General features: G+C 51.0%; 9 protein-coding genes across 9 annotated transcripts; 2 read left to right on the forward strand and 7 right to left on the reverse strand.

The window, feature by feature from the left end:
- Positions 1 to 78: 78 nt before the first annotated feature.
- On the reverse strand, positions 79 to 4,633 carry STEHIDRAFT_142065 (uncharacterized protein; the record flags this gene model as incomplete). The annotated part of the gene is made up of 11 exons (XM_007309155.1): positions 4,442 to 4,633; positions 4,061 to 4,366; positions 3,860 to 4,033; positions 2,932 to 3,699; positions 2,556 to 2,596; positions 2,376 to 2,493; positions 2,102 to 2,310; positions 649 to 2,021; positions 529 to 554; positions 364 to 439; positions 79 to 121 (listed from the first exon to the last, which is right to left on the reverse strand). Exons 7-11 carry the CDS (start codon positions 2,294 to 2,296, stop codon positions 79 to 81), a joined length of 1,713 nt encoding a protein of 570 aa, XP_007309217.1. The 5' UTR covers positions 2,297 to 2,310; positions 2,376 to 2,493; positions 2,556 to 2,596; positions 2,932 to 3,699; positions 3,860 to 4,033; positions 4,061 to 4,366; positions 4,442 to 4,633.
- Positions 4,634 to 5,196: 563 nt separating this feature from the next.
- On the reverse strand, positions 5,197 to 7,059 carry STEHIDRAFT_161570 (uncharacterized protein; the record flags this gene model as incomplete). The annotated part of the gene is made up of 2 exons (XM_007309156.1): positions 5,197 to 6,804; positions 6,862 to 7,059. The coding sequence occupies 2 exons, from the start codon at positions 7,057 to 7,059 to the stop codon at positions 5,197 to 5,199; spliced, it is 1,806 nt and encodes a 601-aa protein (XP_007309218.1).
- Positions 7,060 to 7,670: 611 nt separating this feature from the next.
- STEHIDRAFT_161571 (uncharacterized protein) lies at positions 7,671 to 8,642 on the reverse strand (the record flags this gene model as incomplete). Its single annotated transcript, XM_007309157.1, has 1 exon — positions 7,671 to 8,642. The coding sequence occupies one exon, from the start codon at positions 8,640 to 8,642 to the stop codon at positions 7,671 to 7,673; it is 972 nt and encodes a 323-aa protein (XP_007309219.1).
- Positions 8,643 to 8,938: 296 nt separating this feature from the next.
- STEHIDRAFT_124973 (S-adenosyl-L-methionine-dependent methyltransferase) lies at positions 8,939 to 10,585 on the reverse strand. The gene is made up of 9 exons (XM_007309158.1): positions 10,496 to 10,585; positions 10,406 to 10,431; positions 10,250 to 10,342; positions 10,168 to 10,185; positions 10,025 to 10,096; positions 9,824 to 9,932; positions 9,454 to 9,751; positions 9,072 to 9,361; positions 8,939 to 8,995 (listed from the first exon to the last, which is right to left on the reverse strand). Exons 1-8 carry the CDS (start codon positions 10,547 to 10,549, stop codon positions 9,150 to 9,152), a joined length of 882 nt encoding a protein of 293 aa, XP_007309220.1. The 5' UTR covers positions 10,550 to 10,585; the 3' UTR covers positions 8,939 to 8,995; positions 9,072 to 9,149.
- Positions 10,586 to 11,123: 538 nt separating this feature from the next.
- STEHIDRAFT_134419 (S-adenosyl-L-methionine-dependent methyltransferase) lies at positions 11,124 to 12,532 on the reverse strand (the record flags this gene model as incomplete). Its single annotated transcript, XM_007309159.1, has 8 exons — positions 11,124 to 11,359; positions 11,435 to 11,732; positions 11,807 to 11,915; positions 11,980 to 12,051; positions 12,109 to 12,126; positions 12,199 to 12,291; positions 12,392 to 12,417; positions 12,485 to 12,532. The coding sequence occupies 8 exons, from the start codon at positions 12,530 to 12,532 to the stop codon at positions 11,124 to 11,126; spliced, it is 900 nt and encodes a 299-aa protein (XP_007309221.1).
- Positions 12,533 to 14,592: 2,060 nt separating this feature from the next.
- STEHIDRAFT_124975 (MFS general substrate transporter) lies at positions 14,593 to 17,154 on the forward strand. The gene is made up of 8 exons (XM_007309160.1): positions 14,593 to 14,744; positions 14,810 to 14,906; positions 14,987 to 15,031; positions 15,408 to 15,930; positions 15,987 to 16,107; positions 16,175 to 16,427; positions 16,513 to 16,682; positions 16,790 to 17,154. Exons 1-8 carry the CDS (start codon positions 14,626 to 14,628, stop codon positions 16,986 to 16,988), a joined length of 1,527 nt encoding a protein of 508 aa, XP_007309222.1. The 5' UTR covers positions 14,593 to 14,625; the 3' UTR covers positions 16,989 to 17,154.
- A 639-nt stretch (positions 17,155 to 17,793) lies between these two features.
- STEHIDRAFT_171767 (general substrate transporter) lies at positions 17,794 to 20,715 on the reverse strand. The gene is made up of 17 exons (XM_007309161.1): positions 20,629 to 20,715; positions 20,542 to 20,565; positions 20,218 to 20,476; positions 20,015 to 20,148; positions 19,891 to 19,944; positions 19,676 to 19,834; positions 19,507 to 19,599; positions 19,373 to 19,437; positions 19,285 to 19,304; positions 19,158 to 19,223; positions 18,913 to 19,087; positions 18,797 to 18,840; positions 18,668 to 18,729; positions 18,535 to 18,615; positions 18,421 to 18,469; positions 18,314 to 18,357; positions 17,794 to 18,258 (listed from the first exon to the last, which is right to left on the reverse strand). Exons 1-17 carry the CDS (start codon positions 20,659 to 20,661, stop codon positions 18,067 to 18,069), a joined length of 1,554 nt encoding a protein of 517 aa, XP_007309223.1. The 5' UTR covers positions 20,662 to 20,715; the 3' UTR covers positions 17,794 to 18,066.
- A 939-nt stretch (positions 20,716 to 21,654) lies between these two features.
- On the reverse strand, positions 21,655 to 23,039 carry STEHIDRAFT_124977 (NAD-P-binding protein). Its single transcript, XM_007309162.1, has 5 exons — positions 22,854 to 23,039; positions 22,487 to 22,747; positions 22,223 to 22,418; positions 21,848 to 22,137; positions 21,655 to 21,770 (listed from the first exon to the last, which is right to left on the reverse strand). Exons 1-5 carry the CDS (start codon positions 22,999 to 23,001, stop codon positions 21,763 to 21,765), a joined length of 903 nt encoding a protein of 300 aa, XP_007309224.1. The 5' UTR covers positions 23,002 to 23,039; the 3' UTR covers positions 21,655 to 21,762.
- Positions 23,040 to 24,414: 1,375 nt separating this feature from the next.
- STEHIDRAFT_149842 (transketolase) lies at positions 24,415 to 27,653 on the forward strand (the record flags this gene model as incomplete). The annotated part of the gene is made up of 15 exons (XM_007309163.1): positions 24,415 to 24,492; positions 24,551 to 24,613; positions 24,673 to 24,703; positions 24,758 to 24,824; positions 24,905 to 25,034; positions 25,115 to 25,156; positions 25,235 to 25,462; positions 25,521 to 25,625; positions 25,690 to 25,903; positions 25,985 to 26,298; positions 26,367 to 26,482; positions 26,550 to 26,561; positions 26,621 to 26,752; positions 26,815 to 26,882; positions 26,945 to 27,653. 15 exons carry the CDS (start codon positions 24,415 to 24,417, stop codon positions 27,538 to 27,540), a joined length of 2,196 nt encoding a protein of 731 aa, XP_007309225.1. The 3' UTR covers positions 27,541 to 27,653.
- Between the last annotated feature and the right edge of the window lie 6 nt (positions 27,654 to 27,659).

Raw genomic sequence — 27,659 nt, forward strand, 5'->3', positions numbered from 1 at the left:
GCTTTTTTGCTTCATATATGACAGCAGACAGAGAAGAAGCATTCACATCGTCCTCGTAACGCGCCTTACAATGCATACTCAAATACGGGCCTCGAGCTCTGCCGGTGGAATATTGGACACACTGCGATGAGGGATGTTCGTTTGACAGAAAAAGAAACCAGCTCGAAGGCTATGCTGCCGCTCTTTCTCGGTGAAGACGAGCCACGTCAACATTTCTCAGGCTTAACCTGCCAATCTATATAGTCTGGACGGACGCTCGTAGATCGCATTCAAAGTCTTTGGGAGACTTTCCAAAGCATCGCGGTGGCTTCGAAGATGTCGATTACCATATCGTTTTTGGCGCTGACGTTCTGGCCAGCCTACATTCTACGGAAAAGGCAGTAAAGGTTTTGGGCAGTTCCCCAGAAGTGTCCATATCTGATCCATATTCGATCGGAACCTGCAATAGTTGGCGGACCGTCAGTGCCATCGCAGGTAGGTGTAGTCGTCAACGCACGCAGAGGTAACGCAATTCTGGTCTAAACTCACAAAGCCCTATTTCGCTCTCATATTTCCTGTCGAACAATCTCATTCCATTCCCAAACCGAACGCCTCCCCTCTAATACCAGACTCGTCATGGCCGCAACTATCTTCCAGCCCGCCACGTACGTCTCTACATCATCACGACTATATGCTGCCACGGACGCCCACCAGTTCCACTCGTTCCTCAATCGCGGTGGTAAATCGTCTTCATTCGGCCACTCCCAGTCGGTCTTGGACGAGTCCACCATAAAGTGGGCCAAGTAACGGGCTAATTGCGGAAATGTGGTCACAGGTGCATTGGCGCCTATCAGGAGGGGAGAACGGCCGATATGGAGTGTCGTGATATCAAGCTGCCGCCTTGAGACAATAATCCAAGGGGGGACGGATGGTGGGGCTGCAGTGGCATCGACGTAGAGGCCGATTTCGAAAAGATATGGACAGTATGTCGCGAGAGTGACGAATGCGCCCAATGTGAGCGTCGGGACCTTCGAAACAACAGGGTGGGGATTGAGGTCGAAAACGCACAAACGGGGCCACTTAGAGACGAGCTCTCGGAGTTCTGTGTCGGATATGTCGATTGGGTATGGATGGCGGATGCGGAAGACGTGGAGACTGTTGAATCCGAGGAGTGGGTGAAGGTCTCGTGCCCCGAGGGCCTCGACAGAACTGAAGTCCGAGCGTCTGCTATATTGGCGCGCTTGAAGGATCATCTCTAGGTCGGTGAGGAAAGGGCATACACCGGCGAGATAGGTCAACAGCTCTCCGAAGGATGCTGGAGACGGTATGGTTGTGGTGTGAAACCACAAGGAACGAAGATTGGTTCCTGGGAACCCAGGCTGCGTGAAGAACTTCTGAGCATCGGTGAGGGAGGGGGTAGATAATGATAACTGGTTCAGAGACGGGAATGCGCCTGTCTCGAGCAGTTTGTTAGGAAGTACTAGGCTGCGCTCGCGCTCGCGCTCGTTGCATGGGTAAGGCACATACGTTGAAGACGAGTCAACCAATATGCTTTCGAGACTTTGATGTTGTGAAAGTGCACGTATCATGGATGCATTGAGACAGAAGAGAGGGAGACTCAAAGTAGTCAATTTGGGTAAAGCCTGGAGAAGTCCTGCGATTTCGTCGTCGTAAGGAGGAAGCCCTTCAGTCCCCATCTCATAATATATATCTAGGTCTTTTAGCTGGGGAAGCTGATCGCGTATATTTTCCAGGATAGTGGGAACGCGCGAAGGTGAAATTTTTGAAACCACCAACACCAGGGAGACCACCGAAGGACTCATGATGAATGTCTCAATTTCGTGGGTGCTGGCGCTAATGTCTTGCAAGTTAGGGAATATGCAAGTTGTGGTGCAGGTCGCTGAGATATCGGCGAGGGCCGCGGATGAAAGACGCCAGGCGTTTGCTGTGAGGTTGAAAGTCGAGTCTCTCCACGTTCGTACGCAACTGCTGTGCGAGAGGAAACGGCTCCATTCTTCCGGTGTTGGGGGGCGTACGAAGGTCTACGATGTGAGTGTAGTACCACATTCAAGGACAGTATTAGCTCCGGCTACCAAACATATCATCCCGAAATGTTGCGTACCAATTCGCGAGGGACTGCGTTGGCCTCAGTGGGAGCTAATGAAAGAAAGACCCCCGGGTGTGCGACCTCCCAGACGAAATCAAGAGCGGTGTCGCTCCAGCTTTTGCATACCCGTGTATTACGAGCGTTATCGTCCTGCTCAAGCAGAGAGAATATATGGCGCAATATCTCTGAAATACTTAGAGCATGATGCATGTGAAGCGACGTGTCTGGTCAGTGTTCAACGATTGGGTGAGCGGTTTTCAGCGAGAGCACCGCCAGTTGCAATGCGCACCTTCAAAAACCCGTTGTATTTTGGTATTTGGTCCAGTGGTTTAGGAGGCCACAAGTCAAGCAATAGACAAAAAACAGTGTTCGTGAGGTCTGAACGTTTCTGAACGTTGAACGTTGAACTGGAGATCATTGAAATTCGGATGATCAAGCGACAGTTCAGCTGACTAAGTATCGGACTTACCCGAGAGCCGTAGCACCGAACCAAAAGATACCTGAGTCTACCTGAGTAGGAATTAACGATTGTTCTGACCAGGCAAGGATCGAGTGACCGGACTGATTCTCCCTTGCATTTCTGCTGTCTGATCACTACTGAGTCTTTGGAACTGCTGTAACAGCGCTTCCGTATCTATAATTTTCAGAACCCTCGTCGACACATCCCGGTACGAAAACAACTCGATCTACTACGAACACCTATTTTTATCCACAACTATGTCCAGAGAGTCGGTGACATGGGTTACGATCAAATTGTCAAGCTACATTTCCGGTTATCTCAGTCAAAACGAAGGAGGGTTGCATTCTCATTTCCCAGTCCCAATAAGCTGATGCCAGCCCCTAACCGAGCGCTTCCCATCTAATACCAGACCCGTCATGACCTCGATCGTCTTCCATCCCTCCTCGTAGTCTCCCAAGTCATTATACACCGCCAAATCATGTAGCCAATCCTCCTCGTCCTGCAGGTGTGGCGGATATATATCGCCATCTGGCCACATCCATTTCATCGGGGGATCTCCCTTGATGAACGAGCCAAGGTAACGAGCGACTTCTGGGTACGTTGTGGTCGAGGCGTCATCCTCGAAAGATAGAGGGGAGCGGCCCAAGTAGAGGGTCGAGATGCGTAGTTCGTACTTTAATGCAACGATGTCGCGTGGAAGAGGAGGTACGGCCAGAGTCGCATCGATATACAGTCCAAGCTCGGTGAGATCACGGCAATGCATAGCGAGGGGAAGGAATGCACCCAGGGTCAGCATCGTCGGCATCGTGACCACGGGATGTGGGTTCAAGCTGAGCGAGCGTAGATGCGGCCACTTCGATAGTAGTTCGGCAAAGTCGGCGTCACCAATGGCGATGGGATACGGATGGCGAATACGGAAGGTGGAGAGGTGTGCTAAGGTAGGGAGGTGGAGGAGGTGTCGTGCTTGAATGGGATCAACGGGCGACATATTCGAATCTTCCGAGTAGGTTGGTGCTTGAAATATGAGTTCTAGTGTTGTGAGGGAAAGGCATACGCCAGCAAGGCCAGAAATGAGGTCTCTAACAGCGGAGGACGGCGGTATGCTTGGCGTATGTATCCATAGATTGGTAATATGCTTCGATGGGAACGCGTTCTGAATGATGAAGGATCGAGCATCAGTGACTGTGGCCGTTGAGAAGGCGATGTGGCGTAGAGCAGGAAATGCATCGGTCCGAAGGGGGTGATTCATCGTCGAAAGAGTACGTGTTTCTGCGTTGCAGGGATATGTCGCAAAGGGGGGGGTCTGAATCGACATGTATTTCCTGCAAATTCTTGTGGCAGGAAAGAGCTTGTGCCATAGGTCCGTTGAGACAGAACAAAGGGAGAGTAAGCGTCTTCAGATGCGGCATATGGTGAAGGAGATCTGTAATCTGGTCGTCGTAATCCGGGAGCTCCAAAGCGTCCCGCTCGTAAACGAGATAGAAATTCTGTAGGTTCGTCAAGCGATCGCGTACGTTCTCCAACGTGACCGGGATGCGTAAATGTGGTTGCTGCCCCACCGAGGTGACCATCAGTGCTAGGTCGACCACGGCCTCTCCCATGGTGATCGTATGAAGAGCGTGAGTGGCGGCGAATATAGCGCGCAAGTTCGGAAATATGTTGATTGTGGTACGGGTGAGCGCAATGTCGTTAAGAGCTCTCTGCGAAAGATGCCAGTTGTTTCCCTGAGATTTGAAAACGGGGTCTTTCCAAGTTTTCACACGCGCGCTCTTCAACAGAAAGCGACGCCATTCGCTGACCCGCGGCGAACGTTCGAAGGTCTGGGACACCGTGATCATAGGATAGAATCAGTGTTCAATTCCAGACCATGCTCCCTGGAAAGATTGTGGACGTACTACGATGCGCGCGGGATCGAAACGTGTGGGTGCCAATGAACGGAAGACTCCTGGATGTGCATCTTCCCAGGCAAAATCGATGGCTATATCGGTCCATTGCTTGCATACCCATGCGTTACGAGCGTTATCGTCTTGCTCAAGAAGAGAGAATATATGTCGCAAGATTTCGGCGATGTCTAGGACATGGTGCATGGTGGGCATACGTATCGCTATGTCGGACGGATTGATGAGAAAATCAAAATCTATATGAACGAAACCGAAGCAGGGCGCATGAGAAATCGTACCTGAGCTGAGGTTGCGAAAGTTGACACGGTTCGCGGACAAGTTGCAAAAAAACCGTCGTCCAGTCGTTCACCCGCAAAAGGTCTCCGGCATGTCCCGAACTGAATCACCCGGCAGTCCAACGACCGAGCCATAGGCGGCAACGACGGTGGCGTCACCTGCGCCGTTCGTCTCAGTTCGAATCAACTTCGAATCTTACGCACTTCGCATACTACTACATGCCGATAGAGTATAAGGCGTGATCTCAGAAGCATCAAGAAATAGAATCAACAAAAATACTCCGATATTTGGCAAAGTGCTGGCGCAAAATAAATATTGCTTTTCTACGGTTTTATATGTACGAAAGTGTGGCCACACCTGAAGACGCGCCACCGTGACAAGGCATACCGAGATTACTGGAGTGATCCGTTGAGGGATACAAGTTAGTTGTGTGATTCAGACGCATGTTTTGAGATACTAGAAAAGCGTACCTATCACGCATCAGGATCCTGCTTTTGCACGAGAATATCATACTTCGACTGCAGCTCTAACAACTGCTTTCTCAGTCGATCATTCTCCTCAAGCACCATCATGGCAGCCTCTCCAGTACGGTCTGATCCCGCGTCTATGTTTTCCTCACCACTCGGGCCTGCGCACGAGCCAGGTATCATGGCGTCATTAATGTCCTTCATTAATACCCGATCTTTGAGGATCAGATGTGTCATCGCCTCGATAACCTTCCACCCACGTTCATACTCCTCCCAGTCATGATAGTCCGTCGCAAAAGCCGGAAGCCATTCCTCTGGTTTTTCTACTTTAGCAGTATACCGTTCAGCATCCGGCCATGTCCATGTGGAAGAGTGAGAGAGGAACGACGCGAGATATTCGGCAATGGAAGGGTAAGTCGTAACCGCTGCGTCAACGGTAGTGGAGAGGGGCGACCGGCCGAGAGACAACTCCATAGACGATGTGTTGAGACGATTGATGGCGGGCAATGGGATAGAGATAGATGCATCGAGATAAAGGCCGACCTTCCCGAGGGACGGACAGTGCAACGCCAGAGGCAGAAGCGAGCCTAAGGTAAGCGTGGTCGGCGCAGTAACGATGGGGATCGGGTTTAGACTAAGCACCTCTAATAGAGGAGAGTTGGTCGCGATCTTGATGACGTCAGCATCCGTCATTTGGATGGGATATGGATGTGTTACTGTGAAGGAGTTGAGTCGAGGAAAGCGTAAGAAGGGAAAGAGATGACGGATATGAAGATGTGGGATGGTGTCGAAGTTGTTTCTTGAAACGCTGTAATTGATCCGGTGGAAAGCGAGGGATAGCTCTTCCAGAAGCGGGGAAGTCGGTAAAAGGTCTTCAAGGAATATTTCTACCGATTTAGAGGAGGGAGCTGATCGTATGTGGATCCAGAGGGATGCGAGGTTCCTTAGAGGAAAATGCGGCATGGTAAGAAAGCTCGTAGCATGCATGATTTTGCCAATAGAGAACTGTATAATTTTGAGGGATGGAAACGCTCCCACGTCCAAATGTTCGTCTGAACAAAGTGTCGGGCGAGAGCTGACTTGATGAGTGTGGAGCACGAAAGGCGGTTCCAAGTCGCAGTTGATGGCCTGCAGATGTGGGTGTCCCGAGAGTGCTACTATGATGGGGAGGTTGAGGCACAGGATTGGAAGGGAGAGATAGTTTAGTCTGGAGAGACTCTTGAGAAGTGCGATAAGACATTCGTCTGGGATCCGGATGCTTTCGTTTTCGAGGCAGATGTTGAGGTATTCGAGATGAATAAGTCGTTCCCGAATACTGTCCAGAGTCGAGGGGATATGCGGCGAGGGAAACACCTTCAAGTCTGGATCCAGCATCAGGTCCAACCTTCGAACGGAGTCGGTCATGAGAAACAATTCGAGCTCCGTTGAACCAAGAGATAGACTCCGCAAATTAGGAAAGATGGACAAGGTCGTACGAGTGGCCGATATGTCCTGCGCTGCCTTCTTCGACAGTCGCCACGATAAGCGCCAGGAGGAGTCCTGCCAAGTCCGTACCCGGCTGGTGCTCGTAAGAAAGCGTCTCCAATCCTGTACAGTCGGTGGATGAATGAAATCCTAGCCACAACATCGTTAGCGTCGTTCCTCCGGCCAGGTTTGTAGGTTTCCACTAACGATAATGTTTGAGGATAATTGCTCCACATCTGTCGGAGCCAACGAGCGGAAAACCTCCGGTCCAACATCTCGCCAGGTTTCATCGAGCGCAGGTTGACACCACTGCTTACAGACACGCGCGTTGCGCGCATTCGAATCAGGATCTAGATTTACGAATATACAAAGCAATATCTCCGGTATGGTGAGGACGCGCTCCATGCTGAGTCTGTCTGCCCCTGGTAAGAGACTAAGACGCGGTTCGGTTTGGAAACTTGACCTACAGAGACGTCGACAACTTCCTGCTTTAAGTCGATGCGTTGTAGGCCAGACGGAGACCGGGAAGAGCAACCGAGGCAGTAGGTTAGTTCGGTACCGGGAAACTGCAGCTACAGAGGAGGAAACATACCTGACGAGAGCTCAGGGCATAAGTTATGTAGAGAGCGAGACATCGGAGCGAGACGCGACTTGGTGTGAATTACAACCTGAGCGTCTAAATTGATCCGGAAAATTCCGTGCCAGTTCTCCAAGTGGCACAAGTAAGCATGTGTTCATCACCTGCAGCTGTCTACTCGAGCTCAGAGTAAGTAGATGCGTATATGGAACGACACGCTGTTCATATCTCACGTAAACTAAAATATTCAAACAGTGGGCAAATTGGCAATGGTAAATGTTTGGTAAATGTGGGCGAACAACGTCTCTTATTCTACTGGGATACTTGCACTCCGAGTCGCACAAGTCACCGGAGTAGCTCAAAGTGCATGAGTATCCATGTCCGAGGCGTTATAACACTACAATCCGAGAACAGTGCCCGTAACCCCGCATACAAGTTATCATGCTACGACTCCAGACGCTGTCCGGCTGAGAGGCGGTGTGGCTACACGAGCCGCACTCGTCACCGCCACGCTACTATGCCTCCTTCCTTCTAAGAAACTTGACTTAGAGCCTGCACCTCCGAGCCCAATCGTGTCCAACTTCAGTTGATAACGGAAAGACTGAAACCGAACGCTCGATTTAGCATTGGGTGATTTCGCGAGGGGAGTGTGGACCCGAATTTTCGGACCAGTGCTGGGGAGTGAAACCCATCGGCCCTCCCGGTTGACTCCAGCATGTGAGTCGTCCGCGTTGATCGGCGGCGATGGGAAGGGAGAGTCGATGTGCTCCGGAGGCGTATCTGGAGCGGAGGCAAGATTTGCAGGGCTACCTGCGAGGTGATGGAAATAGTCGTCTGAGATAGGAGGACCCTGCGCTAGGCTGTAGCGGCGAGGACGAGAAGTGTTGATTGTGTTCAAGTCGACTTGAGGGAATTCTGGGCTCAGCTTTGCCTGTTTCCTAGCCAGCCCCGCTGGAAGAGAGTAGAATCGCGGACGATCCGTGGTGTGGTGCTCTCGAGAGGAAGGAAGGTTCATGGCGATGGAATGCTCTGGAGCGGATTCCCGTTTCGGGAGTGTGGCGTAATAGGTATCGCTGTGAGGCTTCGAATTCCGAAGAATGCCCTGAGCGACCCTAGCGTTTGGTCTGGGTGAGAACGGTCCGGGCGTAGGAGGATCCCACTCGTGAGGAGTGGTGGGTGCGTGTTCTCTGAGAGGAGTGGATACAGTTGAGAGGCGTCGACCATGATCGGTGGTGTGAGGAATAGGAGGGATGGTCAACGAAAGACGTCGAGGGTGGGGTTTATTCGGCCCACCGCTGGAAGTGATGGAGGGCGAGGAGATCTGGGAAGAAATGCTGCCGGAATCATGTGGCCCTGGCATGGATGTGATGGTAGAGGAAACGGGGGAAGTGTCGAATGGGTTGGTAAACATGGTGCTTGATGATTCGAACGCGGTGCAGATGCTGAGATGATGATGGAGTTCAGGAGGAAGATTCAAGTCGCTGTTGTGGGGATTGATCGGAAGGAATCGAGAACCTTATAACTTTTGCAGAGTGAAACAGTGCAGCGCGGATTCTGAACACACCTCCGAGACATGCCGTGTTTAAAATAACCAAGTGCCTCCGTCGTCTCAGTTTTCTACCCGCCGATGAATCACCCGCGCTGTCGAGATGGACTAGCTTAACTCGCAAATCCATGCAATTTGACGCGGGCTGGGTGATATTACAGAAAAGATACAGAAACCTGAATCATACCGATCTCAAAGTAGTTGAATACTTAGCGTCACTATTGTATGGTTAAAGATCATGTCCTGCGTCAGTGATGCGTCCCAATCAGAAACGTGACCTAGCAAAACACGTACTTTCCTCTCAGAGTGCTCTGCTCACCGGCCAACTCCAAGCAATATTTCAGGAAAATCACGTATCAACGGCCACTTGAGTCAAACCCCGCCTCCCGCAACCTTTCGCGCCCAAACGAAATGAAGCGCAACCGTATACTTCCATTCCAGGTCTTTTCTCCCAACTTCATCCAACCATGCCTGCTTCAATTCGTTCGTATATCCATACTTCTCCAATGCTTCGGAAGTAGGCCCCGTAAATGCTTGTGATAGAGACGCGAATATCGTCTTGCTCACTGCGCGAAGTTTTGGATCTACGGCGCTCATTAGCCTAGAGCAGATTTTACAGCCAGGAGAAAAAAAAAGAGAAAGGAAGGGGGTAAGTAGCGTAGCGTGTGAAACTCACCGGTAGGCAAAGGATGGAGTGGCAGTTTCACCTCGTCCACCTCTACCGTCTCGAACTCCGACATCTCGTCCAGCCAAGGCTTCAATTTTGGTCCAATACTAGGGTCTTGACCTCTCGAACGCATGAAACCAGCCCACGTCACGATGCATCGCTTGATGCCAGGCACGTTCGCCAGTTGCATGCCGGATGTCTCATCGTTGACGTCGAGGTCCCTAAGGGTCCATTCGTCGATGAGAAGGTATCCGTGCGGTGCGACGAGGGAGGCCAAGCGAGGAAGCACGGTCTGTCCATTCGGAAGCTTTATGTCGAGGAAACTTAGATTGTCAGTACCCGTACCGGGATGACCAGTAACTTCTTTGAGCATACTTACGTGGAGAAGAGTGTATCGCAGGTGAACCACATCGAATGCATTAGTTTCCAAGGGCATTGAGTCTTTGAGGATGTTCAGCTGCTGGAATAGCATGTTTGAAGGAACCGACCTGACGAAATTATGACGATGATGAGACCATCACATAGAACAAGATGCCACGCGCGTATGAGAACGATGTGGTGGCCAGTAATGTTGACATACCGTTTCGGCATAGGGTTGACGTCGACAGCCAAAACTTCTGCGTCCGGGAATTTTCTAGCTGCGTCAATGGCCCTGTAGCAGACAAAGGCCCACGAAGATCGTTTCAGATTGGATAGGAATCAGGAGTGTCGTTGAGGCCTCACCAAGCACCAGAGCCGCACCTGTGATAAAGCAGAAGCTTAGCAATGCAGTAAATAATACGAAGACGAGGAGTCGGATATGTACCCTATGTCTAGGATTTTCTTGGGATGATCGAGGAGGGGTGCGAGTGTGATTCCTCCCAAGTATGCATTTATGCCAGTACTCATCGCGTCCAACCTGATAATCGCAGAGTCAGCATGCACCGAAACGAAAGTTAAGAAATAAAGTCTTGAGATATACCTTTCGAATTCGGATGGCGGAATGTCCTACATGTAGCAAGATAAAGGATTAGAGAGATACTCCAGAGCTAATTCTAAAGGTGGAACGCACCATGCCATCATGGATATACGTTGACGAATCTTTCGTCTGCCCAATATCTGACATATTCGGCGCTGGATATTGAGTGCAGAATCGGTGGTGCCAATGTCCAGATGATCTCCTGGTAAGATAAAGCTAGGATCAACTTATAGGAATCGATTGACCCACACGCCCGCGACTATGACTCGTTGAGCGGTAGTTCGAAGCGTCCCTGCGAAGAAGGATGGGGTCAAAACTTCATCATGAGAACGAGAGTATCCACAATTTGCTCCGCAGCACAATGATAAAGCGTAATTATACCCAAACGGCCAGACTTGCCCGACGAAAGGGGTACTCGACGAAGACAATGTCTCGGTTCACCAGATTCTTCCATTTTGTTCAGCTCAAGGATGCTCTACTTGACCGTGTTCTTACCCTTGTCGAGAGGCGATTGATCAAAGTGCAGTAGACTGAAAAGGAACCAGCCACTGAATTCAAGCTCGTACGACGTTCTTTCTTTGTACAGAATACTACGTATTCCCGTATGATCGTCAGCGCGACAACGCGTATCAAGACATGAACAAGACGTACCTCAAAAACTTCCTTGACAATGCACGAACCGTGGTTGAACACGGTAAAAACCTGACTCGATTTCACGTTCTCAGAGGCTCTTCGCACTAACAGCATCAACCCCACTTCCCGCCGCCTTCCTCGCCCAAACAAAGTAGACCTCCACCGCATACTTCCACTCCAAATCATCCCTGCCAATCTCATCGGTCCATCCCTTCTTCACCTCGTCGGTATGCCCAAAGGCCTCAGCCTCCGGAGAAGTGGTTCCCGTGAAAGAACGATTCATCGCCGTCTGGAGCGTCTCGCTCAGTGCCTTCAACTTTGGTTCTATACATCCACGAGATACCGTCAGCGACCCATGAAACCCTTGCATAGTAATGAAGATATGGAAGGCAAGCTCACCGGTAGGCCGAGGCCTGAACGGGACATCTACTTTGTCGACCTTGATCTCCTCGAACACCCTCAAATCTCCAAGATACCCTTCCAACTTTGGTCCAATAGCCGGATCCTGTCCATTGAAGCGCATATATCCCTTCCAGCTCTTCAAGGCCCTCTTGATCCCGGGAACGTTTCCGAGCTGGATACTGTCCGAATCGGTGTCGATCTCGAGGTCTCGAGCGTGGAATTCGTCGATGAGGAGGTAGCCGGAGGGCGCGAGGAGGGAGGCCAGTTTGGGCAGGACGGTGTGGCCGTGGGGAAGCTACATCCGCGAAGGGCCAAACGGACGGAGGTTATGAAGGCAAAGAAAACGGAGAGGTGGCAGGAGCGACGTACGTGAAGGAGAACGAATCTGACGTGGATGATGTCAAAACTGTTGACATCGAGGGGGATTGGGTCTTGGAGTACGTCCACTTGTTTGAATTTGAGATTGGCCGGGAGCGCTCTACATTTCGTTTGAGAGGTGTCAGCGAACAGGCCAAAAATGGAGGGGTGTGAGGTGTCTGAACCGGTTAGGGAGCGGGTTGATGTCGATCGCTAGGACATCGGCATCCGGGAACTGCTGAGCGGCTTGTATAGCCCTGCCGTTTTTCGTAAATATATATTTTGTACACGGAGACACCGGAAGAAGTGCGTACCAAGCACCGGAGCCAGAGCTTGATGTGATGATAGTTAGGAAGTGGCTTAGCGGCTTGAAGTTGACGCGTGCATGTGAAGATCATACATACCCTACATCCAGGATTCGCTTGGGGTTCTCTGGGAGCGGAGCAAATGTAAGACCTCCCAGGTAGGCACGTAGCCCATTGTTCATGGTGTCGAGGCTGTTGCGAACAACTATGGGTTAGAAACAGGTAATGTAGACTCGACGGCCTATGGGTCATATCGATCCTGTGGATAGATAAACTGTAAAGCTAAGCATACCGTTCATATTCATCGGGCGTAATGTCCTTTGGAATATACGTTGAGTTTGGTTCCGGGACAGCAGGACAAGCTGGGACTACCACAAATACTCACCGTTCCGTGGACATAGGACGACTTGATTTCTGCCTTGGTATCGGTCATTCTTGCAATGGTGGTTGAAGTTCTGTATAGATGCAAAAGACACGTCAGACACGCAGCCTTTTAAATAAAACCTCCAGCGCTCCAGCACTGACTCGATCTTCACAGGTTTGGTCGTGCTACGTGACAACGGTACCGCAGCGAATGTGGGCCCTCTTCATAAATGTATCAGCCTGCATAATCCATCGATACAAGAATGGGCGGCGCTCAGCGCGGTCAACATTATTTTGGTGTTATGTCTGAAAAAGGAAGGTGTTCAAGGAGCCAATGTGGGTCGACGGGGTGGTTAAAAACGGCTGTGTCGTTGTTGTGGGATAAAGAAGCCGTGAAGAACCGATGAGGACGGACGTCGGATAAGGCCGGAGCGGAGTTTGAATGGGTAGGTCTAAGGTGGCCACCGTGGCCCTTCACTCTCCTCCGTTCCCTCAACTCTCTCCCATGTTCCTTTTACTCGACCCATTGTCTCTTAATTCCATCGACCATCTATCGAACGCGCTTGCTTTTTTGTTCATCTCTTAATGCCTAATCTCGTGAATTTGTCGAGGGAAACCCCTCAGTGGCACCATACCGTGCTCCTCACACACTCGCCGCTGCACCTTACTTGTAAGTCTAACATCACTCGCCACCCCTTATATATATCGTCTCATTTTGAACCGATATGGTGCAGTACAAGTCAATGTTTTTGGGAAACTCTATGCTCCATGAATTGCTGCAAATTAAGGGTCATACGCGAACAGGTGCATATATGCGCCTTTTCTGTGGTACCTCTCGTGACCTGGTGAAATATGTGGATTCATTGCTTATTTATTCATCGGCTATGCAGAGACTATCCATGGAACCTAAGAGAGGGCCGCAGACTCAATGAAGGCAAGTGATCTTTTCACTTCCGAACCTACGCTCTTGCCCCTATCTCAAACTTGCAGCCTTTGGTATGAGAGCCAGGCCTTTGCATTCGCAGACCTATTCCTCGTGCCTCATTCACAAGGAGTAAAAGGTCTATGAGATTTCGTGATAGCTGAATATATTGAGTTCCTCTGTAGATGCTGATTTCACTGTGGTATTCTGGCCCTTAGCGGCTCCGCCATGGGTCCATCTTTGAAGTGACACTCCCCGCAGAACGAGAATGGAAACGCCTCGACAAAAGCGTCTTCCTTTTCTTCAACATCCATATTCTTTTCGCCCTCGAGCTCTGCCTCTTGCGGTGGTGCTTATTGGAGAAGTCTGCTGAGGAAGTATTTGTGGTGATTTGCCTGGACCATCTCACCTGGATCCCCTGCGGCAAGCCGCTCTGGCACTGTCCTCCGGTTCTTGTTCCTAGGAAATTTCGCCAAGACGCCTTGCAACCCCATTAGCTCTTTTGCTGTAGCTGAGCGGACAAGAGGCTTTCTCTCTTTGCACTGTCCGGTCTTCCACCTCCGAGTCGACTCTTGTCTAGGCGTCATTGCGTTCCTGCAATACGGATATCCGTCGAGATAACTGTGCATCGCAGCAGTTACAAGACTAGTACTCAGGGTTCTTTCATTCGGCAGAACGTTTATGGTTCTTGGTAGGAGCGGTTCCGGGAAGTCTGCGTGACTTTTAGTTTCCACCTCAGCGCCACACTGCTCTGGATGAACGGGATCTTCCGGCCTGTTTTGGGTTCTTTTTCTCATCCACCCCGCAACCTTCGTCTTGCAGTCGACGAGAAGTGCACTCGTCGAGTTGTCCAAGCATCGACGAAGCGCACCTTTGGAGCATTTGTTGTGCTTGGCCGTTGTGGGGACGTATCGATGCGGGGGTGCCAAGTCGGCCGTGGCGTGCGGGGTATGATAGAATGCGGGGCACGGACCGATCGCGATCAAAATTCGTCAAAGCCCGCCAGGAACGACGCGTGGGGAAATCAACCTCGTCCAATCACGAAATGGTCAGTTGACCTCCGCATTTGGTCAATTCTCGCGCTTCTCTTCATGCGAGCACGAATCGAAACATTTTCCTTCCTCTTTCGTCATGCCTACGTCTCAGTATAAATGGTGCCAACAACCCTGTGACTCGCTAGCGCTGTCCCTTTGCGCTTCCCCCCCATCTCCCCCTCCTCTTGACGATCCCTCAGTCACGGAATGGCCCCATACTTCTTACGAAACCTTGTGCCAAAACGGGAGACGAGGGCAGAGGGTAGACCGCTGCTCGAAGCTCTGGGTACAATCACTTGGGTGCAGTGGGCACAGTTCTGGTCGGGGTACGTCGCCATCAAATATTGTTGGCTTTGAAAAGGTTGCTGAGACAGTTCGTTATGCACTTCAGGTGGCTGGCATGGTCCTGCGATGCTATCGACTTCTTCTCCGTATCACTCAGCGTATCGCGACTCGCGGCGCAGTTCGATAGGGACACCTCACATATCGTACGTCCTGTCGATTGCGGAGGCACCTCCTCCCCGTGCGTGCATGATAGCTTACTTGGGTATCATTTCCGTGTATGCAGACGACGGCCATAACTCTCACTCTTCTCTTCCGTTCTGTTGGTGCGGTGAGTGGCTTTCCATTTGTCTTTGGTTCGTTCCCTATTTTTGCTCGGCGGAGACCTCTAAAAATAAGCAATGGGAAGCGTCCGCACGAAGTTTTGTGCTATGTAGGGCGCGGGGTATATGGCGGAACACCTTATCCCGTTTTGCATTCCCTGTTGCCATTTGCGGTGATCCGCAATACACAGATGGTGCCTTGCTTCGTGTTATGGTTCAAAACTTGGGGGAGATAGTTTACGCCTCGATCCACGGCAGCACTGATCTTTACACGCAACGGTGCTCCTGTCCATCGTGCGGGACCGTCCTCTCAGAACCCACTTTCTTTCGAACTGATCGTCGTTTTTCGGTATGTATGTGATACTCACTCTCTCTGATTCGTAGGTCCTCTTCGGAGTTTTCTCAGACCGTTTCGGACGCAAATGGCCATTGGTTTTCAACCTGCTCATGATCTCCGTCCTCGAACTCGGCTCTGGCTTCGTCAACACCTTCCGTGCCTTCCTCGCCGTTCGCTCCCTCTTCGGTATCGCCATGGGCGGGATCTGGGGCCTTGCGGCATCCACCGCTCTGGAGAACCTCCCTGTCGAAACGCGTGGTCTCGCCTCCGGTGTCCTTCAGCAGGGTTACGCCGTCGGCTACCTCCTCGCCGCCGTTATCAGTCTGACGTTGGTACCGGAGACAACGACGACGTGGAGGAGTCTTTTCTGGTGTGCCAGTGGGATCAGCGCGTTTGCTGCGTTCATCAGGGCGCTCGTACCCGAGAGTGAGATCTTCTTGAAGGCGAGGGAGATTGAGAGGAAGAGAGGAGCGACGACTGGGAAGAAGACGAAGGTGTTCATTCATGAGACCGGGCAGATGTTGAAGAAGCATTGGCTGCTTTGCATTTACGCCGTTTTGCTCATGACCGGTCGGTATCCCTCCTCAGTTCTCCTGTGACGACGATGCTAACCTCGACGTATATAGGCTTCAACTTCTTGTCGCATGGATCGCAGGACCTCTACCCCACCTACCTCGAGAAATCAAAGGGCTTCTCAGACCACTCTGCCACTGTCGCTACCATCATCGGTAACTGTGGTGCTATCGCGTATGCCTCCCTCTCACGTTAATCTCTCACTCCATACCATCTACTAACTGCATCATGCCGTTTGCAGTGGTGGTGCAGTCGCAGGATACCTTTCTCAATACCTCGGTCGCCGACTGACCATCATCGGCTTCACCCTCCTCATCGGCGCCTTCATTCCTCTCTGGATCATCCCAAGCAGCTTCTCCGGCCTCGCCGCTGGCGCGTTCTGTATCCAATTCGGTGTACAGGGAGCATGGGGTGTCATTCCCATCCAGCTTGCCGAGATGAGCCCTCCTGGGTTCAGGGCGACGTTCCCTGGTGTGGCATATCAGCTTGGGAACGTGAGTTTCCCGTTTCTCGGTTCCCACTCGGCGTCCATCTGTCCAGTAACAACATGCTGATTGGTTTTGTGTGGTGTCGCATTAGATGGTCTCGTCTGCCTCGGCACAAATCGAAGCCACGGGGGGAAACAACCTCAAGACGACTATCACCCAGAACGGTGTGACTACTGTCGTGCCGGATTATGCCAAGGTGCAGGGCATCCTCATCGGTGTCGTCGCCGCATTCGTCGTCTTCATCACCATCATTGGCCCAGAGTACGTGTCTTCAGCTCTTCCTTCTCCCTTATCTCGCCCTCTCCGTTTCCTTCTCCTCTACTTGTGGTCCGGTGCTTATGGTCGGATTCGTTCGTTGTTACTCTCAGAAACCACGGCGCGCATTTCGAGAAACACAAAACCGCATTCGAAGAAGGTGGCGGAGACGATAACGCGATCCTCGAGGAAGAAGACCTGGAAGCGAAGCCCGGTACCACTGGGGTCGGCGTGCATGAGGTCGGGAGGGAAGGGAAAGAGAGGGAGTCGACGGGGAGCGTGAGGTCCGAAAATATCGCTGAGAAGGTTTGAGATGGCGTGAGTGGTAGGGGGTAGGCTGTAGTGATGATTATGTTGCGACGATACGACCTATGAGGTGGTGGACAATACGAGCGTCGGTCGACGTGCGAAGTACGGCCGTGGTCGCATTCCTTGTATTTGTAACGATTAATGCCGCTTTCAAGTTATTCTGCTTTTATTTCGTTGATACGACGAACTCTACGATGCGTTCGTGCCAAAGATTCATCTGGTGATAAGCTCGTCTGAAGGGAATAAGCCTAAATAAATTAGGAGAAAAGAGGAGTGGCTAATAGTAACAACAAAGCAAAAAGAACGGACGGAGGAAGCGAGTGCATAAAAGTGTCCAACGGGTGTACATGATCTGCACAGCGTGGCGGGCCCGGAGTCGAACCCACGACCTGTAGGAAAGCCCAAGTGCACACAGACGGCACCACACAAACCATTCGACCACTCCTGGACACCTTTCCAGGGCTCGAGATTAGCGATATATATATTCCTTGTTGGTTGGTGGTTGTTTCGCATTACTCTCATGGTCGCTTGAACACTCTTTCCCCAACTTGAAGTCAGGCCCACAACATGAAAAAGTAGCTCAGTGTCATGGAACCCCATTTTCAAGTGGACCGTCTTATTCGCTGGACATTTGAACGGTGACTGGAGGCCCATGAGCCACTGTCGAGGATGCCACATGCAGCGCTGTTTGGCTCGAGCTTCCTTGTTCCAACTTCCAACCACAACGCCGCCAGTTCAAACGTTGAGACGTTCAACAACCGGCGTACTACGACCTCATTGACGTTGACCGTCACTGGAAACAGAGTCGGATCAAGAAGGTAGATTCTGCAGGATAGCATTCATAGCAATGTAATCGTAAGACGGTAAATAAGTACAAGTTAAAGCAGCCCTCCATCCACGGCCACCTGGAGGAGATCATCCAAAAAACATACGGAGCAGATCAGCACAACATTCATCGTAAGGTCAAGTATCAGCTATCATCACAGCCCATCCTCATAATCAAACAATCCAGAGTAGTAGAGAAAAAATGGTGTAAGGTCCAACCTCTCGAAGCGCTCCTAAAGCTAAAGGCTATCGAAGCTCACAACGACTCTCGATGCTCGACCTCCGCACTCGGCTTCATCGACATATCTTCCGGCGTTGATGAGCCACCCTTCTCTCCCGGATAGCCAGTGCCGAGGGCTGCCTTGAGCTGCTGCTCGCGGTGTCTCCTGATTTCGGAGGCCCGTTTGGCAGAGGAGGGACCGAGAAAGATGGTTTTAGCGCCTTCGAACTGTGAAATGGGTTGGAATCAATATACGTCGAGGAGAAAGGAGCGGATGACGTACGAGAAGATCAATATCCTCGAGTGTCTGTCCTGTCGTCTCGACGTCTATTTGGAGTATAAAAACGTGGGTCAGACATCGGGCAGACTGCAAGACAAACAAAAACTCACAGAAGAAATATGTGATAAAGATGAAAGCGAAGTTCGTGCACGCCCAGACCTATCGTCGCACATAGAAATAATTAACATCTCTGTCTCGGTGGACAAGGTACAAGAAATACGCACGACGTAAGTCTTATACCCAATACTACTAATCGCAGTAGGCGTGATCATGACGACCAAGAACGTGAAGAGCCAATTCGTCATCTATAGTATCTGATCAGCCCCGGTCAGAGACAGGCAGAAAGAAAGAGCTCACTGTAGCCAAGGCAGCTGCCTTCGAACGAATCTGCAACGGGGCAATCTCTGCGGGGTAGAGCCCTGTAAAATTATCGTTGACAGTCAGCTTTCATAATTGTCAACCTAAAGTAGTTATGAAGTGACGCACATGGGATGGCCAACCAGCCAACCGCGAAGAAGAAATTGAACATGCTGGAAACGTGTACATTAGTATCGTTGTGGAGTTTCACCGGTGAGCGTAGAAGGATAGGAAGGTGGACATACAACAAGCAAACGGTCGCCACAATTCCCTTCGCCGTATTGCCCTGGTCCTGTGTCATAGCAGCGAGCAGAATCATACAAATACATTGGCCAACAGCACCGAAGAGCATAAGTTTGCGCCGACCGAGGCGCTCGATGAGTGGAATGGGAACGAGAGAGGAGAAGAAATATGCAAGGCCTGTAGACATGTCCATACGTCAAAGTCAGAGAACAGTTTGTGATAGCACTTCGAGGATGATTGCACGTACCGTTGAAGCCAGCGAGCAAGAGTGACATATCACGCGAGAGGCCGACAGAGTTTTGGAAGATGACAGCTGTACAGAAAGTAGAAGCTGAGTATGAGACGAAATGTAAAGTTATGTAGACGGGGCTCACGAGCGTAGTAGGTAATCAAGCTGGATGATAGATGATTCATGATCAGATACGTCTACCAGGCATGATTAGTATGAAGTGGTCTACGTACTTGATACCGCTGACCTGCTGCATCATCTGTGATCCACATCCAAGAAGGACACGATGTAAGAAACGCTAGAGAAATGGATAAGTATCAGTTCATTACTTTGGTAAGTGAGATTGAAACCGAGGCATGAGACGCACCTGGTCACCATTCCTAAAGCAATCCCTGAAAGAACTGGTCCCTGCAGCTCGCTCAACACGCAGGGCTTCCATGATTAATTCGAGCTCGACATCCTATCGTATGGGGTGAGTGGACGCTCGACAGCAATGCGGAGCAGCATGGATAAGCTCAGAAAAAAGAGGTACTTACAGCGGCCTTCTCACGCTTCTCTGGGATTTCAGAGTGTTCGAGCAACCAAATGATATGACGAGCTTCTTCGGGACGATCCTGGCTCGCAAGCCAGCGAGGACTCTCGGGGAGGAAGCACACCAGGACGAGGGTAAATACCGCGAACAAGACTTGCAGTGACTAAAGGTTGATAAGTCAGTCGTGAACAAATCTTGACGAGATATAGAATGCCTCACCAGTGGGAAACGCCACTGCCACCCGGTCGTGTAGTTTCGCAGACCGAAGTCAACCTGAGCAGAAGAATTATTGATTTCAGTGACGTGATCTCATGACGGTTAAGGATGAAGGATGGTAACTGACCCAATACGCGAGCATGACACCGAAGATATTGACACCGAGTTCGATGCAGACGTCCCGTCCACGATGATGAGACCGACTTGTCTCCGACTGCCACACAGGGATGGCACTCGTCGTCATACCATTACCGATACCAGCTAAAGATTAGGAACACCACCAAAATCAAAATCTCGGTCTGTCCTCAAAGTGAATCGCGGATGACTCACTGACGACTCTGCCTACAATGAGCTGCGCGAGACCGTACGACATGAACTGAAGAATGGCGCCGATAGCGAGGATAATCATGCCGAACATGATACCTCTCCTCCGACCGAGGTGCTCGCCCCAGAAGAATGTGGCAAGAGCACCAGTAGCGCATCCGATCTCGTAGATGGCGACTGTAGCACCCTGTAGATTCGCGTTTGTCGTGAGAACGGGAAATTGAGCCTCGAAAGGTGCGCCTGTTAAAAGACCGCCGAGGATACCCTACAGGACGTATCATAAGAGAGTCAGAGGGTGTAGAAGAATAAGGGCATTGAGCGAATGCGAACCTGGTCAAACCCGAACAAAAGAAACTGAAAGCGAACAAGCCATCAGTACAGATATCGCCATGCAGACGGTCAACAAGATGAACATACGCCACTACCGCAAGCCGCCGTAATGCCATGCATGATCCATCTAGCAGACCCATGCTTCAAGAAGATATCGTATGGTTCCGAGAACGGCTTCATGATAGCAAGTTATAGTCGTCGAGCCCTTCGGAGATGTTCAGAGCGGAGGGCGGGGCGATGCGAGACGATTACGGGGTGAAGAAGCCCGGATTGCGGGGTATCGGTCAATCGCAAAGCTGATGTCCAACTTCCCCGCACAGATGTGTTTATAAATGAGGCCTGGCGGCGAGATGACGCGGGGGAGGAGGAGGGGCAACCTGGGGCAGCCAACCGTGGTGAAGGAGAAAATTGAGCTGGGCGGGGCTTCATAAGTCCGTGAGGCACTCAGTGGTCAGTGGCGCGGATGAACGGAATTTCCTGGTTGAGACGTCGCCAAGCACCAGAATTGGTTCGCCGCAAAAGCATCGTTCCTTTTCGATTCTCTTCCAACCATGGTAAGTTCCTAGAGGCGAGGTAGGACAGCGAAAAATCGCGACGACGTACGAACCGGAGATTGATCTGGATCCTGCTCGGTCCCGTGTGCGCACAGCGCTCGATTTAGAGACTCTAAAGAGGTCACGCAAGGGCCAGCTACAGTCCGCTACGCAAAAGAATTCTGTTAGAACAGTATCCTGTCAGTCTACGGAGCCACTCACCAGAAGCAGTAGATGCAAAGAAAAAGGAATACATAAAAGTGCAATGATTGGCGTCGAGTGATGGTAAGGAGTTGGTAAGGAGAGCAAAGAGGTCCGTCGCTTTCAGCGCCCATTTTTAACTGGTATTTAGTCACGCGATCATACCAGCACGTTTCAGCTGATTCGTCCCGTGAGGATAAAGTTACTGGGCCAACTGTTTTAGGCTTCAAACTCTCTGGTAAATTAATTGGTGGTATCGAAGGCTTTCTTGACCATGGACACTAACGCTTCTTACTCCTATCAGGGTCAGGTTCTAAGCTTGGGCGAAGTCCCGTACGAGGGTGTGCAATGCGCTCTTCGACTCGTACAATGTGTGAGCTAAATAGTCTAGAACATCCGACTCGATAGATTCTTTAAAAATCCCCATGCAGAAAGGTAATTTACATATAATTGTAGCCTGAACTCGAGGACTTCCCCTAACCTCGAATCACCAAGCTAAAATAACCCGAACATGGTCAGAAAGGCACTCTGAAGTCTTCTTACCGATCCTCAGAAAAAAAAAGAGTACTCACCACAGTGTCCGCCATCGACCCTCAAATCCATCCCAGTGCAAAACGCACTCGCGTCACTCGCTAAGAATATAGCTGGGCCCTTATACTCCCATGGCAAACTCACCCTCCCCATCATATTATCGTTCGCCCACCTCTCCTCAAGCTTATCGTCAGGACGGTCTGCGATGAGTTGAGCGGTCATGGCGGTCATGATATACCCTGGAGAGATAGTGTTGACGCGGATCTTATGGGGGCCCCATTCGGAGGCAGTGGAGCGCGCGAGTTGAAGGAGAGCGGATTTGGAGGCGTTGCTATTCGGTTGATGCGGCGAGAGGGAGAGTGAATAACGACAATTAGTTCGTGATGGTAATCCAGAAGGAAGAGCGAGATACATACTATGCAGCGCATGAAAGGCCACGGTTCGCTACGCTACCACTCATGGAAGCGATGAGAGCGATGGATCCGCCCATCCCGTGCTCCATCATAACCCGGCATGCGGCCTGAGCGGTATTGAATGTTCCCGTCACATTCACATCCATGACCCTCCTGAAATCATTGATCTTGTAATCCACCGCAGGGCACTCGTGCTGGACTGTATAACAGCGTAAACATCCAAAGATCAGTCTCTACAGGGACTCAAACGAAGAAACAATGACGTACTTCCAGCGGCACCGAGAAGCACCCTGACAGGCTCGGGCGCCTCTGCAGCAATGCCCTTGAAACACTCCCCCACAGCTTCCGCATCGGTAATATCCAACTTTCTGTACTTCACAACCAGCTTCAGTTCGTCAGCTTTGACGACGAGAGCGGCCCATTCCTTCGGAGACGGTTCAGGAGAGATGTCGACGCAGTAGACATGCGAGCCTGATTCGAGGAGGGCGGAGGCAAGGGTTATCCCGAGGCCACGAGCCCCGCCAGTAACTGTAACGTTGAGCGAAGGATGGATGGAGATATCAGCAAATGTCGAATAGAGAACAAGGTTGAAGAAGTAGATCAAAGGATCAGATGGGGATGAGGAAGCTCATACCTATTGAGGTACGGCCTTTGAGTGAGAATAGCTGGGAAACACTGGGGTCTTCGACAGAGGCGACGGTGGGCGTATGAGAACGAGCGGTCAGCTCGGTGGCTGCCTTCGATGTAGGGTCGAGCGATGCTGGCGTCGATGTGAATGTCATCTTGAAGAATAGGAGGTAAAGCGTAGAGGAGGGTCACTGGGCAGACGCAGGAAGAAGGTTGGCACGTTGGAGAAGAAAGACTGGGAGCACGAAGTAGAACACGTTGAGGTCGTCTGTGAGCAAGTTTTGTTCACGCCCTCTGCCCCGAGCGAGCCTGAGATCGGGGCACACTTATCTCGCTTTGAGAAATGGGCGGAGATGTATGTACGCTGGCGGAAATGCATGATAATCGCCCATCCCGGGATGATTCCTGGAAACGACCGAAGAGTGGCCCCGTGAGCGCTCTGTGATTGACATTGGTCGGGAGGAGGGGAAGTCAAAGAGGAGGCATCTTCGGGCTCATGAGAGGCCGTCGCTTCCCCGCATTCTGAGGTAACGACGATGGGAAGAGTTGTGGGGCCCCTGATCGACAGGACTACGTTGATTGTTGTTGTGAAGACTCCGGAAAACAGATTTCAGTGAGACTCTCACCGTTCGTCAGAGGCCGGAATTTTATGCATTTGTCCAACATAATAACGCAGATATCGGTTCGGATCCTGTCCGCAAGGCTTGCGCAAGTTTAGACGGCTTTCAGAAAGTCGTGACCGAGGTTTTGTGAGAAGAAGGTTGTGTGACGTTGTGGCGAACCCGGCCGTGGCTGAGCCGACGCCACGCCGGCGGTACTCAAGCGGATGTTTAAAATGCCGGCGGCCCAAATAAAGGTGTTTTTCAGTGATTTTACGTTGCTTCAGTTCATCAATCGAGGACTCTCAGGGTTTCTTCTCAGAGGAGCTTGGGTTTATTCGTGTGGCCGTACCCAACATCATGCACCGGTCGGCGGCTTTCTATTTCACAGCGAGCTCCGGAGTGAACTGACTTCAATATTTGTTCTCGTGATCTGTCAGGTGCCTCCAGAAATGACTTATCGTGTGGACAGACCCGAATGTCGTCCCCGACGAAGCACTGACCCAGGCTGATACCTGATGAGATACAGCAAATCCAGCTGCCAATATTCGGCCTTGTGAAAGTCCGGGCATCATGTTTTATCAGCCAGCGCTATTGTCATTGAAATTGGTGTTTCTGTCGGCATCCAACACATCGTCCTCGAGACGTCAGAATATCTTACACGAAGTGGTCTCAGCGAATAACCACAGTTGATTGTGTCGGACATATATCTGTCCGGGTCTCCTGTTCGTGCTGCTCACTCCAAGACAAAAGCCGTCTCTGGTAAGAACATCCCGTCGGCGGCGAGGTCAGGAGGTTGACTTTTCCACAAATATCCTTGGATTCTCCTTTCCTCTCTCAGCGCACAGAGCAATTCTGCCAGAGTTCTTCGGTCTCTAGTCCAGCCCCCCTCCGAAGGTATTCTCCGTCCTGACTTCCACCATCCATCGTCCATCACAGATCCAGAACATAGCCAACCAGTCGAACAATATGGCACCAGTAGCAGTGCAAGATGGACCCCTTGCTGGTCTTTCCAAGGAGCCGCATGTTCCAGCGAAAGTAGCTGAGGTATGTCTATACACAACACTATTTCGTTTTCGAAGAGTATTGATTGGTTGGGTTGTAGCCGGATATCGAGAAACTCGTTCTCAACACCATACGATGCCTTGGGGCCGATTTCACGCAGGAGGTAAGCAACCATCTCCGTTGACTCTCTGTCTACACAGGTCGGCGCTGATAGCATTCTAGTTCAAAGGTGGACATCCTGGGACCGTCATGGGTATGCTTTTTGAACTCCTGCTTCCCTGAATGTGGGCCTTACGACATGTCATAGGCGCCTCAACCATCGCTGTGGCACTGTGGCGCCACACTATGCGCTATAACCCCAAGAATCCAGAGTGGTATGCATCCCGTGATTAATATCTGCATCCTTATTATACTATACTCACTCTAGCGCTGCCATATTTATAACTGTCGTCAGGTTCAACCGCGACAGGTTTGTGCTCAGCGCCGGACATGCTTGTCTGCTGCAGTACATACAACTTCACTTGGCTGGGTACGATGCGTGGACGATAGACGCTCTGAAGACTTATCATAATCCTAAGTTCGGCGTAAGTGTCACTTCTGCCTATAATTCGCCGTTCATTCATCCACGAGTAGTCGCTCACTATTCCAACTTTTCGACCTGTAGATCGCTGCGGGCCACCCTGAAATCGAACATCCAGGTATCGAGGTACGGCTCCGAACTCCATTCGACTTATTTTGCATCTTCTTACCCACAAGTAACCGTTCTATCCGTGTCGCTATATAGGTCACGACTGGTCCTCTCGGCCAGGGCATAGCCAATGCCGTCGGTTTCGCCATGGCAGCAAAAAACCTCGCCGCCACATACAATAGGCCCTCCTTCCCTGTCATCGACAACAAGATCTGGTGTTTTACTGGCGACGGTTGTCTTCAAGAGGGCGTTGGCCAGGAGGCGTTGAGTCTTGCCGGGCATTTGCGGTTGGACAACTTGATCGTTGTTTATGACGATAATTCGGTCAGTCTTGTTTAATCTTTCAGGTGATCGGCTGGTGAGACTGATGATTATGATGTAGATCACTGTGGATGGAAGTATAGCGAACTGTTTTACGGACGATACGTCGGCGAAGATGAAAGCCGTCGGGTTCCACGTCATCGATGTCGAAGACGGCACCAATGATGTATGTCTCCGCTAACATTTCCCTCCATCAACGTGCGTTCCCTTCTGACCGTATACCTCTATAGCTCGCCGCAGTTATAGCAGCTCTATCAGCCGCCAAAAACACCACCGGAAAACCAACCTTCGTCCACATCCGCACCATTATTGGCTTCGGTAGCAGGAAAGCCAACACTGGACCCGCCCACGGTGTAGCACTTGGTGACGAAGAGGTCGCATACGTGAAACAACTGTTCGGATTCAACCCAGCGGAAAAGTTGGCCATCAGCACCCAAGTCTACGGTACGCCTTCAATCCATCATCTTCGCTATATATTATATTATTTTCCATTCTATTCCCGTATCCTGACCCTCGACCAAATAGACTACTACAAACCCTGCACCGCCCGAGGCGCACAAGATGAATCCGCCTGGAACGATCTCTTCGCCTCCTACGCCTCTTCCCACCCCGACCTACACGCAGAACTCAGTCGACGAATCTCGAGTTCCCTTCCATCGGACATCCTTTCTCTTCTCCCACCGAAGAACGAACTTCCAACTGCTCCACAGCCAACGCGGAAGTCGTCTGGGATTGCTGTGCAAGCGATCGTTCCTAAAGTCAACAGCTTTGTAGCCGGAAGTGCGGATTTGTTGGAGAGTACGTTTGTGAGCTGGGATGGGATGGTTGAGTTCCAGGCTGTAAGTATTCGCAGCTTAAGTATAGTGTGGCACGAGCTAATATGTTGCTGTGGCTCTCTGACACTTAGCCTGAGACAGGCCTGGGAGATTATTCTGGGAGACAGATACGGTACGGGATCCGCGAGTTCGGGATGGTGGGAATTGCGAATGGACTCGCGGCATATCAAAAGGGCATGTTCATTCCGTACGTTCTTTCCTCATATAGATCTACGCAAGAACCTCATTGACAGGCCCCACTTTTACCTATCCAGTATCTGCTCGACGTAAGTTCTTTCTGGCGGCTCACCTCGGAAGACCATTCTGCTGAAACCCTTTCTTGCAGTTTCTTCCAGTTCTGGATTTACGCTGCTCCTGCGGCCAGAATGTCAGCACTACAGGGACTTCGTCTGATCGGTATTGCAACTCACGATTCTATCGGTATCGGCGAGGATGGGCCTACTCATCAGCCTATCGCGTATGTCCTTAACTTACATGCATATTAGAGACTGCCTACTAACGAGCTCTCCCATCGTGTAGCCTCGCATCGTTCTACCGCGGCCTCCCGAATCTCAACCTTATTCGCCCGGCAGATGCTGAGGAATGCAGTATGTTCTTTATGTCATATCGAATTATTTGCCCTCGCATTGACGACATTCTCCTATGAAAGTGGGTGCATGGGAGGTCGCTCTCGAAGCAAAGGATACGCCATCTCTCTTCTGTCTCTCTCGCCAACCCGTCCCGCTCCTCGATGGTTCCGACCGCTCCAAAGTCAAACTCGGCGCATACCCCGTCTTCCACAACTATACGCCCTCATCAGACTCGGATCTACCTGACCTTATCCTCGTTGCCACTGGTTCTGAAGTTTCCGTCGCAATTTCTGCTACCAAGCTTCTACCCCCGACTCTCCGCACTCGTGTCGTTTCCATGCCCTCGCAGCACCATTTCGATATTCAGCCCGTACCCTATAAGCGGTCTGTACTCGGGACGGGTCATTCGCTCGTAGTGGCTGTGGAAGCTTGGAGCTCGTATGGTTGGGCGAGGTATGCGCATGCTTCGTTGAGTATGCATACGTTTGGGATGAGTGCACCACAGGCTACATTGTTTGAACTCTTTGGGTTCGGGGCGCAGAATGTCAGGGATAAGGTGTTGGATTTTGTTGATAGACGTAGGTCCGGTGGAAGCGACGGGAAGATTCAGTTGCCAGAGGTTGGTGAGTTTGAGGAGTTGTTGCTGGGGTATGTGAAGGGTCATGGTGAGGCATAGGTGTATTGCATTCCAGAAGAGTTTCAACGTTGGTCAATGCTACTCTCGGTGTATCCGTTTCTTTTTCCTTTTCCTTCTTCTTTTGTACTTGCATAATATCATGTTGCGATGCGTCAGGC

The sequence above is a fragment of the Stereum hirsutum genome, assembly GCF_000264905.1.
Source record: "Stereum hirsutum FP-91666 SS1 unplaced genomic scaffold STEHIscaffold_17, whole genome shotgun sequence".
Lineage (NCBI taxonomy): Eukaryota > Fungi > Basidiomycota > Agaricomycetes > Russulales > Stereaceae > Stereum > Stereum hirsutum.

Coding starts and splice junctions, on each gene's coding strand:
- STEHIDRAFT_124977 (XM_007309162.1), bottom strand. CDS start 23,001: ATGACATTCACATCGACGCCAGCATCGCTCGACCCTACATCGAAGGCA. Junction 22,419..22,486: donor GCTTCTCGGTGCCGCTGGAA/GTACGTCATTGT, acceptor GCTGTTATACAG/TCCAGCACGAGTGCCCTGCG. Junction 22,138..22,222: donor GGCCTTTCATGCGCTGCATA/GTATGTATCTCG, acceptor TCAACCGAATAG/CAACGCCTCCAAATCCGCTC.
- STEHIDRAFT_124975 (XM_007309160.1), top strand. CDS start 14,626: ATGGCCCCATACTTCTTACGAAACCTTGTGCCAAAACGGGAGACGAGG. Junction 14,745..14,809: donor TGGGCACAGTTCTGGTCGGG/GTACGTCGCCAT, acceptor TATGCACTTCAG/GTGGCTGGCATGGTCCTGCG. Junction 16,428..16,512: donor TGGCATATCAGCTTGGGAAC/GTGAGTTTCCCG, acceptor GTGTCGCATTAG/ATGGTCTCGTCTGCCTCGGC.
- STEHIDRAFT_124973 (XM_007309158.1), bottom strand. CDS start 10,549: ATGTCAGATATTGGGCAGACGAAAGATTCGTCAACGTATATCCATGAT. Junction 10,432..10,495: donor CGTATATCCATGATGGCATG/GTGCGTTCCACC, acceptor TGCTACATGTAG/GACATTCCGCCATCCGAATT. Junction 9,752..9,823: donor TGCGATACACTCTTCTCCAC/GTAAGTATGCTC, acceptor CTCGACATAAAG/CTTCCGAATGGACAGACCGT.
- STEHIDRAFT_171767 (XM_007309161.1), bottom strand. CDS start 20,661: ATGCATGGCATTACGGCGGCTTGCGGTAGTGGC. Junction 19,438..19,506: donor GCTTTAGGAATGGTGACCAG/GTGCGTCTCATG, acceptor CCATTTCTCTAG/CGTTTCTTACATCGTGTCCT. Junction 19,224..19,284: donor CTTGATTACCTACTACGCTC/GTGAGCCCCGTC, acceptor CTTTCTGTACAG/CTGTCATCTTCCAAAACTCT.